We start from the raw sequence: 14,188 nt of genomic DNA on the forward strand, positions 1-14,188 counted from the left end.
AGTGTTGAGGACATTACATTCTTATTTGTATTATATAATACTCATTTTCACTGATTTTCCTGTAATAAATATTGGTGTTCTCTCTTGAGTGGAATCTACATCTGCCAAAGAATTATGAGATGATGTGTTCTGTGGACCAGTGTTTGTTTCCCAGAGAAATAGCTGAATGAATAGAAGACCATTACAGCCAATAGAACAGTGGCAATGTTAGATTTTGATACAGAAGTACAAGTAAAAGCAAGTGTTAAATATGCATCATCAATTTAAAATTGTTCAGTACAGTACTGATGCTTTCAAAGCATTACCTCCTGAATCCAAGGGTAATTGGTTTCAGAACCTTACATGATTCTGGAAGTAGACGTGAAATTAGATACTCATGTATAGCTACGATTTAATAGCATGGAGCCGAATAAAAAATACCTAACCTACACGCCGCAATTTTTTATATATATATATATATATATATATATATAGAGAGAGAGAGAGAGCATGGAGCCGAATAAAAAATACCTAACCTATACGCCGCAATAATATGTTCGGAGCTGAAAACACTACTAATGAGACTGTATTATCTCCTTTAGGATATCTGTCGTTTACAAATATATATTTTTCTGTTTCGTGTGAAACTTTGAACATAAAAGTAGGTAATCAATAATGGAAATCTCATTGAATATATAGTACTGTACTTCAGTACGGTTGCCAACACGATGTGATGAAAATACCTTCGTCCAACTGAGTACAGAAATTATTCTTCCTGGTATCCGAGTTACGAAGTAATACTGACGTGAAATAGAAGTTGAAGTGTAGTTATAATCTGTTATGTTAAATATGTTGTAAAATCTGTGATTTACTTTTACAAATGTCCTGAATCTCAGCCTTTCATGTTGGTATAATCTGTGATTTCATACATCAGGAGCGTTGCAGTGAATTACGAAATTCGGAGGGCTCTTTACCCTTTTTCATGGTTGTCAGTTGTGGTCACATAAGTGGTGCGAGGACATTTTAATGCCACATGTCTTTATTGGCATGATATTCCCTTTGTAAAGGTTGTCTAAATATATAATAGTAAAAAAATACCACAGTGAGCTTAACTCAGTTTCCCATCTCGAAGTTACTTTGCGAGAGTGCCCTTGACGTATCTAAGATTATTAGTTACAGATGATTTACTTCTGCGAGTGCATGTTTCTTCATGTGGAGAACAACTTATCATACCAATTTACATACATTTTCCTTCACGAAATTAGAAGATTTTCTTAATCAAGCTGTGGGCTCCGCTGCAATCTCCCATGACATGCGATCCATGAATAATTGGAATGAAATTATAAATAACTATGTTCGGCTATTGGTACCACTGACGAATATCGCAGTTCAAGTTGTTATAGCGAATGAGAGAAACGTCGGCAACACGTTGAAGATGGTAGCTGTAGAGGATGAGTCTTTTATACCAGCTGCAAAATTGGCAACTGATGAGAGACTGGAGTGGGTTCCTCTATCCTTAACACTAGTAGAGTATCCCCAAGGTAACTGTGCTAAAGAATACGTTTATGTTGATTAAGGTTATACATTTTTTTCAGTATATTGTATGAAGGGTATTAACATTGTTGCATGCAGATAAGTGAGGGACTGAATATCTAAATAAATAGTTTGTCGAAGTGCCAACTTGAATTGTATAATTCTGCATTGTATTACGATTTACGTTTGTATGGCGTCTTAAGTGCTTGAGATGCCAATATATATATTGCATAGGGACATTTGTAATTGCAAGATTTGCGGATGAATGGATTTGGTTATAGGTCACTTTTATTAGGTGCTTAAAACCAGATTAATAATAATTTGTGGTAGGATGTGTGGTGTTACAGATGCTTATTTATCGCCGGTAATGAGTGTTGTTTCATGACATTTGTATAATCTAGGTACACTGCTGATGTTTTTCATTTGTTAGGGTTACACTGTAAAAGAATTGGGTTGAAGTCATGAGAAATGTGTCATTCTAGTATCTTATGCCTACATTTTAGGAGTTAGACTTCTTCAGTGACTAACTACATAGTAGTTGGTTTCTCTTCACATGTTCGTATTCCCATGGTTTTGTGGAATTTGTGGGTTCACTATTAACAACGTTTCCATTGGGACTATCTTCCATACATTCACATCCTATTTTGTTAAGATTTACTTAAGTAATATTCTGTCTGTGCTGATAGGAATCCCTTTTCTCCTCAAACTGTATATTACAGCAACAATTCCATTGTTATGTTTGTGCCATTCTGTGTATTGAAATAGCTCGGTATTAATTAATGAACTTTTTTTTAGCATTTCCATTGTTAAAGAATTTTGGACACCTTTAATATTCCAACATCTTCAAGCATGGAAATAAGTGTTAGCATATGTTACAACTACTTTAGTTAGCGGCATGTTTAATCTCCTTGTAAGAGTAACTGTTGATGCTGACAGTTGTGTTATCCAGGTTACGTCATATATACAGATGAGTGTGAGGTGTATCTTCTTTGTTTGGATATTTTCTTCTCTCAAGATGTAGTTAGTTCAGTGCTTAATTCTAAATTTTGTTATTCAGGACTTGACTTCAAGATCTGTATTTTGGTAAATTCAATATTGGTTGCATTTTCATTCTTCCTTTATGTGCTGAATAAACACAATGTCAAATTTAACATGACATGTTTTGGGCCAGCCTTTCTGGTTAAATTATTTTTTTGGTTTTCTTAGGTTAGGGACTAAACCATTTTTGCACTTTTAGAGAGCACTTTTAATCACGTGTGAATATTGGGTTCAAACTCTTCTACTTTGGGGCTTCCGGCCTGTTTTTAACACCATGGTAAATGTTTCACTCAGTGAAAATCCACTCTGTTTAAGTTTTGATCTGTTAATGGCTGGGTTCAGCAAAACTTTCAGCTTCTTAAATGTAGTTTCATACTGGTTTTGTCAGATTTTAAAAAGGCTTTACAAAGGTCATAATGACCAAACTATTTGCTGATATATGTAAAAACTTTGCAGCAGTAGATTCCTTGAGAAAAACTGCTGCTGTACACCAAATGTTGAATTTGTTAGTGTTTAAATAACGTAGATATTTACAGATCTGTGCAAAAAAGAAACGATTGCCACATGCTAAAAACTGTCCAATTTCATTAATTAATATCAAGGAATTTAGTCATAAGAACCAATACTTTGGGGAAACGTTTGCTTCTTGGATATCTGCTTGTAAAATAAAATTATAAAAATTTGTGACGATATGGTAGATAGCATTGTTGGATTTGACATGGAATGACCCTATACAGTTACACGTTCAATTAAATTTTCTCCTGTAACAGCTTGTATGTGATGCAATTTTTATCTTGAAAACTTATATTTTATGGTAGGGATTTTAAAGTCAGAACGCTGGGCTTGTAATCCTGGGGTCCCGCGTTCGATTCCCGGTGGTGCCCGGATTTATAACTTGTGTTGAGCAAGGCCGTGGTCCAGGTATCACGGAGTTTTCCTCCGGGGCTTCCCCGGTTTTTCCGTGGCATCCCAACAATTACTCTATTTTCATCATCATTTACACACAGAAGAAGGCAACGGCAAACCACTTTTGGATCATTTGCCGAGGAAACACACGAACAGGTCCCTATCAGAGGGAACTTGTTCATAATGTCACCAGGGGTCAGCTCTGACCTGATGGTACCAAAAACAAAAAATGTATGTTCATAAAGCAGCAGAGATGTGAATCAGCATTTGTTATATCACTCAGAACAAAGAAAATAAATGAACTTGTAGTAACTGGTAAAATATGTATGTAAAAAATGGGCCTGCTTGCAAGTGGTCTCAGGCTGTACATGGCCCATGGGCTGCTACTTGGATCACCATGGTTCAGAGGTACACGCTGCTGCTATGCTTGGCCAGCGGAATCACAGGTTTGACATGATGCACAGATGACAAAGTAGACATCGCAGAAAATGGTTTTGATGTTAGAATTGGATTCAGATTGAATATGTGGTCCAGAATCAGTATTTTATTGAGATAGACTTTACCTGATTTTCCCAAAATTTGATTAAGTTACTAGAGGCCACATCAACTGCCTCTTTTATCTTTATCTACACTCAGGAGTAACAACGTGACAGGCACGCAGTTCTGAATTCTGAGATGGGAGTGAGACTAGCGTTACTTAATGTAGGGGCCGGAAGTGATCTTTAGCAACAGACCTGATTAGAGAAGGCAGGCTGTGCCCCTTTTGAATTATACCTTGGCATTTGCCTTACAACAGGAAAGGAAGTGAATGGTTAATATGTGGTTAGGAGGAGGATCAGGCTGAAGTGACTGGCAAATGAGAGCCATTGGTTGAGGAGGGGAGATACATCTGTGTCCGGGCCAATGGGAAATGGCCTGTTTGAGGGCACCAGAGGAGGGCTGGGACTGGAGAGAAAGAGGACGAACAGCCATTTTAAGGGCCAGAAAGGAAGGTAGGATCAAGAGAGTGCCGTTCTTGAAGAGAAATTTCTGTGTAGATGATGTGCACTAGTATACCTGAAGACAACTATATGTGCTCACAGTGTCATGGAAACCTCATCCTGCAGATTTGAACACGTTTCTTCTGTCCGTGTTTCCTCTCTGTCTCACAATTTAGAAGATATAACTCTCTAATATTTTATAATGCCTTGTGTCTAATATTGGAAATTCAATCATGTTTATGCGTTTCTTAAACTTGCTAACAAAAGCAAACTTTTGACCTTTGCTGTTTTTCTCTGATTTACAGTTTAGAAGGCGAGAAATACAGCCTGACCTGAAAATTGCTTTAGTATTGTAATCAATGCCACTTTTTATGAGGGAGGTGGGTAGCAGTAACTAATGTTCTTTATTTCTTTGTTGAGATGATTCAGCTGTTGATTCCATTTGGGATTCCCGTAGAAGGATATGAATGATAGACTCAAACAATCTTAGCAACCAATTATAGGAGATTCCAAAATACTGTGTTTTCTCACCTTAATTTCACATAACACACGCTGAATCCTCTGTGCATCTTGTTACACATGGCCAATCACATTGCTCGCATGTGTAAAATTTTAGAAATGTGTGACTAGATAACTACCAAGGAAAATGTTTTAATTCCCTTAACAGACTGCACAAAGATGACCTCCCAAAAGTTGCTTCAGCGCAAATCTAAGTTATGGACCAGTGGTTCTCATCTGGCGTACTACAAGCTTTTGCCAAGTGTGCCACGAGGCTTTGAATACAAGAATGATTATATAAAATTAAAGTAAAGATTGTGAACAATGAGAGTCAGAAGATTTCTGTCTTCTGGGTTGTTGCGCTGTGTAGTCTGGTCGATGTTAACCAACGTTTCAGAGGTCATACTGCCTCCGTCATCAGAGTATGAAGATTTCTGTCTTCTGGGTTGTTGCGCTGTGTAGTCTGGTCGATGTTAACCAACGTTTCAGAGGTCATACTGCCTCCATCATCAGAGAATGAAGATTTCCGTCTTCTGGGTTGTTGCGCTGTGTAGTCTGGTCGATGTTAACCAACGTTTCAGAGGTCATACTGCCTCCGTCATCAGGGCGATGACAGAGGAAGTATGACCTCTGAAACGTTGGTTAACATCGACCAGACTACACAGCGCAACAACCCAGAAGACGGAATTCTTCATACTCACCGCTGTGAAAACCTCAAATCCTACAATGAGAGTCAGCTTTACTGAGCAGATTTGTTTTGGTCCAGGAATGTCTCTTGTTGGGAGTCCCTTCTGTAGTATGAGTTATTACTGTGAACCTAACATTAACAAGTCTCTTCCTATTTTCATTTTCTGCATAATTATTGTAAGTTATGAACCATTGTTAAATAAACTAAAGAAAGGCAATTTGTTTCAGGGGACTGGTTAGGCAAATTGCTGGCTGTTTCCAGCTTGCTGCCATTTGGGATTCTCTCAGGTTTCGTAGCTCTCATTCTCTTCCGTAGGGATTTGCACACGGTAAGGAACTTTACTGCCTGCTGCTAAGTGGATAATAATTAATGAATGATATTTATGAATGTTTTTGCATCAATGATACATAGTATTTGGAGGTTTAAATGCAGAATGTACTTTATATATGTAAAATTCATTATGCACTTTAAGGTTTTAATATTTGTGTTTGATAGTGACAAGAGAGATGTTAAGTGATTTTACCAAATATGCTAAAAATAATGTGTTGTGATATATTTCACTCCATGTGCATTTAACTGGTGTTGGAATATTTTTTAATGTTTAATTTCAATTTTTAAGTATTTAATTGTTATATATTCAACAGTTTTAACTGAATGATATTGGTGCTTAAGACAATGGCATTCAGTTTATGGCAGAGAGCAGCCTGCCATTAAATGTTGCGGGCACGTGGGTATTTTAAATAATAAATTAAGATAATTATTATTTTTTTAGATAACATTCTTCTTTGGCACAACATTAAATGAAATCCTGAACCTAGTGCTCAAGTACACCTTCTGTGAAGCAAGACCAATACAGAGGAGTGCCCTCTACACAGAATATGGAATGCCATCATCACATTCGCAATTCATGTGGTTTTTTGCCACGTACATGATATATTTTGTGTTCATACGGTACGTATATAAATGTGCAGTGGACAGTCAGGGGTTTTCCCAATCTATGGGTCGTGCAGGTGTTTGAGAATCGGGTGTTGAGGAGGATATTTGGGCCTAAGAGGGAAGACGATGGGGCGTGGAGAAAACTGCACAATGACGAGCTTAAAAATCTGTACTGCTCCCCCAATATTGTCAGGGTGATTAAGTCGAGAAGAATGAGATGGGCGGGACATGTAGCGCGCATGGATGGGACAAGAGGTGTGCACCGGGTACTGGTTGGGAAACCTGAAGGGAAGAGACCGCTGGGGAGACCTAGACGTAGATGGGAGGATAATCTCAGGCGGGAGGAAGCCTGAGGGGAAGAGACCTCTGGGGAGACCTAGACGTAGATGGGAGGATAATCTCAGGCGGGATCTATGGGAGATAGAAATTGAAGGAGACTGGATTTTGTTGGCCCAGGACAGGGTCCGGTGGAGGGCTTTGGTTAATTCGGTGATGAACCTTCAGGTTCGGTAAGCCATCTAGTTAGTTAGTTAATGGGTCGTGGCCTGCGAGTGGCTCTTAATGTCCGTACAGGTGGGTTGTAATGATAGAGCATTTGTCCTTTAATGAAGCTGATGAGCTTGAAATTGTCATACTTTTGCTGTTGTCAGTTATGAAAATAAAGATGTGGAATGAACGGTTTATCTCAAAAGTATATTTTCTGTTATCTGTCTGTCATAAAGCACGACCGGGGCGTGATACTGACCAATCACCCCCATCTAGTGCCGAGGTCAAGGATGAGTAGGAGCTATTCCTTCTCTCCCCCCCAAGTGCCTATGTAGCGTATAGTGGGACGGATTTACTTTTTTACATAGAAATATGTGTGCAGAGCTGCCAGTATGCCTAACAAATGGTGTCTGAACCAAAATACTGGAATTACCTTATTTGCTTGTTTGAAATTTTAAGATGACATTCATTATACTCGTATTAGGTAGCTCTGACGTGTGGAAAATGAAGTGAGAGAATTGTCTGTTTGAGAAATATCAAGTTACCAACCTATTTTCTACATATTTTGGCATGAAATGTAATGAAGAACATAGTTGTTTTAAGCAAGGTTTTACTGCACTAGGCTCAACTCAAATTTGTGTGTATAAATTTTTGTGTACATCTGTCTAATTTTCGAAATGCCATCACAAGTTTTGCAAACTTTCCAAACCTTAACACAAAATAAATAAATAATTTAAAATGAAGATTTTACTTCCTCAGAATACTTTTTAAGCTCCTGTCAACATTAGCCACATTTTTTCTAATGTTGGTATTTTGAGTTATTTAGGGGAAATTAAGAATCAAGACTAGCTTCAAATAGCATCACCACTGTATTAAATGTTTTGAAAATCTGATGATCTGTTCTTGAGTTAATGTATGACGGATGACCACCAGTATAAACATGGTTATGAGAAATGTGCAGCGACTGAATTTTGTTTTTAGGTTGCAGCATATGAATAACAATGCTTTACTAGAAAATGCATGGAAGACAGTCATCACAATAGTGTGTGTTTCTCTGGCAGCATTAGTGACCATCAGCAGGTATGTCTAATTTTTGTAATTCGTCAATGCTCTTTTATAATTTTTTTAAGCTCGTCATGCCTCCTATGTAGAAAGAACAGAACTGTACAGACGCATATGTGTGAGAAACCTGTTCTCTCACATTAATGAAGACAAACATTGATTGACTATTTATAATAACGGGGCACTGATGCATCCATGGGCTAGTTAGTTAGATAGTTTTAATACAATCTGAAAGGTATATTGTTTGGAATATACAGAAGTTCCAGAGGTGTTCTCTCCACCAGATTCCGCATGACATTATCTCCTTAAATTTATATAGGAATGGTGAGCTGGGGTAGCTCAGTCAGTATAGTGACTGACTACGGAGGGTGAGAGGTTTACGGTGAACCGTGGTACCGCAGACAGTTTAGCCGCAAGGAGGCAGTGGAATGCTGCAGAGATCTCTCCTCAAATAACTCCTTTGGTCAAGTAAATTGTGGAGGACCTCAGTCATCACAGATGAGTAGCTTGGAAGACGTAAGGATAGGCTACTGGTGGAGGGAGACTGACTCCATGTTGTACAAGTCTTGTTAGCCACCGATGATTCGCACTGTTTCACTCGAGTCATGCAGATTGTGTACGCCATAGTTAAATGTGACAGACAGACATGAATGTGCCCATAAGGTGTTCTTCACTCATGCTAGAGCATGAAGAATGCTAAAATATATATTAAAAGACTATTGGATCTTTTATACAAATTGTTTAAGTAATGACTAGTAATTAATGAAATTTAGTTACTGTTTAGAACATGGTTTAACAGGAGCACACTGGAAAACATCTGTGGATTCAGATTATCGCCACTTAAATACTTATTGAGCTACCACTGCTTTAAATTCAACCACAGTAGTTATCATCAATTTTGAATCATGAATTGAAAATGGTGGGTTTGGAAGCAGCTGCGTACCGTACATTGACACTAAAAATGTGGATTTCCATCTTGTGATGCAGATAAGGATTGTTACATGTTATTGCCATCAGAAGTAGTAGTCATACCAAGAAATACACGTACATTGACGTATCTTTCCTGAAACTGATGTTTAGGTAGACATTTTGTCTGAAACATTCTTGCTTATTACTTGTATGTACAGAACATGTAAAAAGTTGTGCATTCTGCCCAATTAATATACTATTTACTCTTTATGAATAAAAGAATTGTGATAATGTATTTTCTCCATACTTATATTAGTGATACATTTTCTTTGTTTCATTACAGAGTGTATCTTCAGTACCATACGTGGAAGCAGGTTCTTAGCGGAGCACTGGTTGGCTTCCTCTTTGGTTCACTCTGGTTTGCTCTAACCTACCTGATCTTTACGCCTATATTTCCACTTGTTGTCTCATGGTGAGTGAATGTCAAGAAGGTGTTTGTTTGTTAACATGCTACAGTTGAGTGGTTAGCATTTCTGCTTCTTTTTGTAAACATTCTGGGTTCATTTCTTGTCCTGCAGACAAAGTATCATGACACTTCTGCATTAATTCCGAGTTCGTCATTTGTAGTCATTCTATTCCTTGGCATTATAAACTCGGGCAGTTGAAAATGCATCGTGAAAGAACCAAAGACTTGGTCACTTGACCCTCTGAGAAACTTAGCACTTATCCGTGTGAGCGGCTCCATTTCAGTTATATGTACATGGAGAATATTTGGCTGCTGCAATAGGGTACACCCATTTCCGCTCCGCACAATCACTATGTTTCGCGTTGCCGAGTCAGAAGCAGTGTCAAGAGGAAGTGATATTATATTTCCTCATGACATTCACGTATGACTTGGATTCCTTTTCTGTATTACGTGGATACATTTACACTAGGGCATTGAGTGTTTTTATATGTGAAGTATAGCTCCACTAGGAAGAGTGGGGGGAAATTCGGAAGCAAGCTTGACGGCATTAGAGTTCCCAGTAGAAGCATTATTCATAATCTAAGTATTCTGGTCAAAATATTAACAGTGATCTGAGTCCAATATTGTTCTGCAGTACATATAATCTTTTAAGAAGAATGTACCCTTAATCTATTCATGCAGAGTCCAGGGCCCCTTGAAGCATGATCAATGGCAGCTCCACAAGTACACCCCTAATTATCGGTCTCAGTTGATGTCTTTACTTACTTTGGTTTAGTATTGTGGTTGAGTGTTTAATGCACCATATTTGGGAAATTCCAAGTTCAGTTCCTGGGCTGGAAGAGGCTGGTTATTTTGACAGATATTTCAGTGGTGTCCTTTCCCTGCAGACGCATTCTGGGGTAGGACTTAGACTAGGCAATGATCGCTTCCTCATATACACTAGTTTGTCATCCTATATAATCACTGCAATTGAGAAGGCATCATTACATAAGTTTATAAACTAACTTCTTAATGTGTGTGTTGTGCATTGCAGGCGGATATCAGAATTCTTGCTGCTGCGAGATACGACACTGATCCCCAATGTTTTGTGGTTTGAGTACACAAACAGCAGGCAGGAGGCTCGGGCTCGAAGTCGCAAGTTGGTCTCTATGAAGTCCCAATGACAGCTGCTTGGCTTCCCCGGTCATATTGTCGGTGGTGGAGGCCTTCTGCATAATCTCATCCATTTTTACTGGGCACGTAAGAGGTAGTAACTCAGCCTCAGGCCATGACTCATTATTGCCTCATTTGTTTTGAGGTTTTGACTTAGCACTGCCTTATTCAGTTCTACCGGACTCATTACTGTCTCACTCGTATCTTGCCGACAGCTTGAGGTAGTAAAGCCTCGTTAGTTCTGCAGGTAACAGGATTTAGTGATTCAGCATTGCCTCACTCCATTCTGATGGGCAACAGGAGGCAGTGCCTTGTTCCAAAAGGCATAAAAGACAGTGAATTTGACACTCTTGTTTAAAGGCAGCATCATTTGGCAGCTGTTACGGAGTATCCTTCATTTGGATTTATATCCAGTAAATGGTTGCATTGACTAATTTGACCTCTATGCAATAAAGTGGATTTCCATTATATGATATTTGAGGTTTTCATGATGGTTGGAGTTCAGGTTGTGGTGTTCTGGGTTGTGGCAACAGTGTAGTCTTGTAGGTAGTTACCATTGTTTCTAAGGAACATATTCCTCTATCTTCTGCATGGCATGTCAATCCAGAAGATCACAGTCTGGATTTAAGATGCATTTATGTTGTGTAACAGGTGAGCAGATTTCAGATTTTAAGCACATTGAAGCACAAGACTTTAATCCTCAAAAGCACAAAGCGTGTGATCTTAGTGTGACACCGCAGCAGAGGGTACAGTCACACTGGCAGCCCTGATGACTGCTTCCGGGGATCGTATGTTTGAATCCAACTCAGGACATCCATATTTGCATGTGTGTGGTGTCTTCATTATAATTCATCATCAACTTTCCAGCTCATCTAGCTCCAAGGTAGCGCAGTCCAGCAATCAGTGACAGAAAGACAAAAACTAATTTATAATTGAATTTTTATTTTCAGTTTTAAAATGCACGTGACTAGCAGTTTAATTACTTTCGTGCTCGGTTGAATCTTTACAACATTGCCTGTTAGAAACCAGAATAAGATTTTAAAAATGTGATATATTGTTTTTCTGTCATGGGACAGTTTTGAAATTATTGGTATTTGTTGTTAATGCATTTAATTTTGCTACGTGGAGGGGTTGAGTGTGAACCTTGTTCCTCCACTTATTCTCCGGTGGTATACTTAATCAGACTTGTGTAAGCAGTAATGGGGGTTTTAATAAAATGTACTTAAGCACAGCTCAGCAAACAAAATGAGCAATGTCTTTCACTAACTATAAACTTTGGGTTAAATAAATATGACTGTAATAGCAAAAACGAGTTGTTTGAAAAAGTTACCACTCGTAACTGTAATAAATACCAGTCTCCTGTCATAGTTTGGAATGGTACAGACACCAATGCAACATCTTCATTGTCTTCTGTAGGTAAGAAGGTGCCTTACTATTTTTACAGTTTAAGATCACTGCTTCAGCTAACCATTCCACTGTGAGGAAATATCCGCAAAATGATTGATTCAGTGTGTGGTTATATGTAAAGAACAATGTTTTAAGAAATAAAGTGTGGGTTGAAAATAGTATTTGGTAAGAATCTTTTATGAAGGTGATGACAGTATGTGCATGTTGCTAGATTCCTCATTCACTCTCCTACCTGAAGGTAAGCAGACTCAGTTCCAGAGTGATTTTGAATTAAACTTTTTCAAGTGCTTTGGAACATAACTGTCATTCCTAAGAGTGATTCATATAATGTCAAATTCCCAAACCTGCATTGTAATAATTTATTTTGTAATATACTTAGTCATTCCTTCCTGCCTTTTTTCTAATCTGTAGTGCGTATATACACCGCCATGGTGGTCTAGCGGTTAGAACGCTGGCCTTGTAATCCTGGGGTCTCGGGTTCGATTCCCGGCGGTGCCAGAATTTATAACTTGTGTTGGGCAAGGCCGTGGTCTAGGCAACACGGAGTTTTCCTCCGTGGCTTCCCAACAATTACTCCATTCACACACAGAAGAAGGCAATGGCAAACCACTTCTGGATCATCTGCCAAGAACGTATATGAACAGGTCCCAGTCCGAGAAAAGAATGGAAGGATCCTGTTCATATGGACCTGTCGTCAGACAGAACACTAATAATAATAATAATAAGTGCCTATATAGTTCAGAAAAGTAATTTCCACATGTAATTAATGTAGTTCTGCCTCTTCTGTAATATAATTATGTCAATGTTAACAAGTACTATAATGCATCAGGTGAGGATGTTTCCATACTCCGTGTTAAAGGTCTCTTCACCATCAGGTTCGTAGGGTGGCTCGGAATATTTTGAATAAATAGCTGACGAGGTGTTGGTCCTTCAGTTTGGGAATTTGGTAAGGAACTAACAGCTCCTCCTCATAAATAATAAACTTGTTATGAAATGTTTGGCAATTATCACCTTATGTCTTGTCCATAAATGTCATTAATATATCATTTCAAGTTGCCAGAACCAGTAGAACAATTTCAAGGGTGTAGTTAGAGGGATTTCACATGAAATTTATTAGTTTAATGAAAAATCTAGATAGTTTGGTTTTTGTAAGTTTGTTTACTTTTGTTTCATTTGAGAAATTGTTATTTCTGTGTGTTATATATATGTGTATGTTCAATACATTTAATTTAATCATTCTCCTTCCGTGGTTCTCCTTAAATACATTCCAACACTATGTACTGTTCAAAATTATAATTCTTTTTTTTTCAAACAGCATAAATCACCATGACTACACATTTTTTCAAGTATTGAGCTACTTCCCATTTACACTTTTAGTGACACATATGTGGACTTTGATTATATGATATTGAGCATTTCTAGGTCCATTCTGTAAGTGGCTCAGTAAAACCTTTATTTAACACAGTAGCCTAAGAGACAATGAAAACTACTGTCGTAGCCTCAGCCATAGTTTTTATTGGTTTTGTTCCTTTCAGGTGAGTTTCCTTGCAACTTGACTTTCTCTGTTTTCCACTTTATGAAGTAAACTAGAATTTCCATGGTTTTGAAATTTTCATTTGATTTATTTATTTTTTTTCCCCAGAAGTTTTGCCATTGCTGAGTGCAAACTTGAACTTGAAACCCTTGATTCTGAACAGAATATTTTTCATTAATAAAAGTGAGGAGGGTGTTGTACATTTAATCTTTAGTCCAGCCCCTTCCCCCTTTGTTGCAGCACTGAGGTGGTAAGTTAAGCCTACGTTAACCTGCCAGTAGTATTGTGATGGTTTGCATTTGCAGAAGTTAAAGAGTTGTGCTAAGTATTAATAATGGCATCGCCTCCTGTGGTACAGAACAGGTCTGATTCAATATAATGTCAACTATTTGGTTAACCGTGATTTAAACAGGCCACTGTTCCTGCATCAGCTGCATTGCAAACTAGACATTTGGTTGGGTCTCTTGTACCTTGTTGATGCTTATTTCACATATTATTGGCATTTAGTATTGTGTTTCTACTGAAAGTATTTTTGAATGCATACTGCAGTGTGTTAATTAGATTTCTGTAGAGCTGTATGTGTTGCAGTATAACCTTTTCATAAGATGGAGCCT

The 14,188-nt window shown here is 38.1% G+C and overlaps 1 protein-coding gene across 1 annotated transcript; it reads left to right on the plus strand.

Moving 5' to 3' along the window:
- Positions 1 to 920: 920 nt before the first annotated feature.
- On the plus strand, positions 921 to 12,201 carry LOC110840548 (dolichyldiphosphatase 1). Its single transcript, XM_022085656.2, has 6 exons — positions 921 to 1,520; positions 5,850 to 5,950; positions 6,395 to 6,573; positions 8,026 to 8,124; positions 9,359 to 9,487; positions 10,515 to 12,201. The coding sequence occupies exons 1-6, from the start codon at positions 1,190 to 1,192 to the stop codon at positions 10,642 to 10,644; spliced, it is 969 nt and encodes a 322-aa protein (XP_021941348.1). The 5' UTR covers positions 921 to 1,189; the 3' UTR covers positions 10,645 to 12,201.
- Positions 12,202 to 14,188: the final 1,987 nt, after the last annotated feature.

This window comes from Zootermopsis nevadensis, unplaced genomic scaffold (assembly GCF_977971745.1).
Source record: "Zootermopsis nevadensis isolate Lab colony 2312 unplaced genomic scaffold, Znev_1.0 Znev_ptg000001l, whole genome shotgun sequence".
NCBI classification, from domain to species: Eukaryota; Metazoa; Arthropoda; class Insecta; order Blattodea; family Termopsidae; genus Zootermopsis; species Zootermopsis nevadensis.

Coding starts and splice junctions, on each gene's coding strand:
- LOC110840548 (XM_022085656.2), top strand. CDS start 1,190: ATGTGGAGAACAACTTATCATACCAATTTACATACATTTTCCTTCACG. Junction 1,521..5,849: donor ACTAGTAGAGTATCCCCAAG/GTAACTGTGCTA, acceptor AATTTGTTTCAG/GGGACTGGTTAGGCAAATTG. Junction 9,488..10,514: donor TTTCCACTTGTTGTCTCATG/GTGAGTGAATGT, acceptor TGTGCATTGCAG/GCGGATATCAGAATTCTTGC.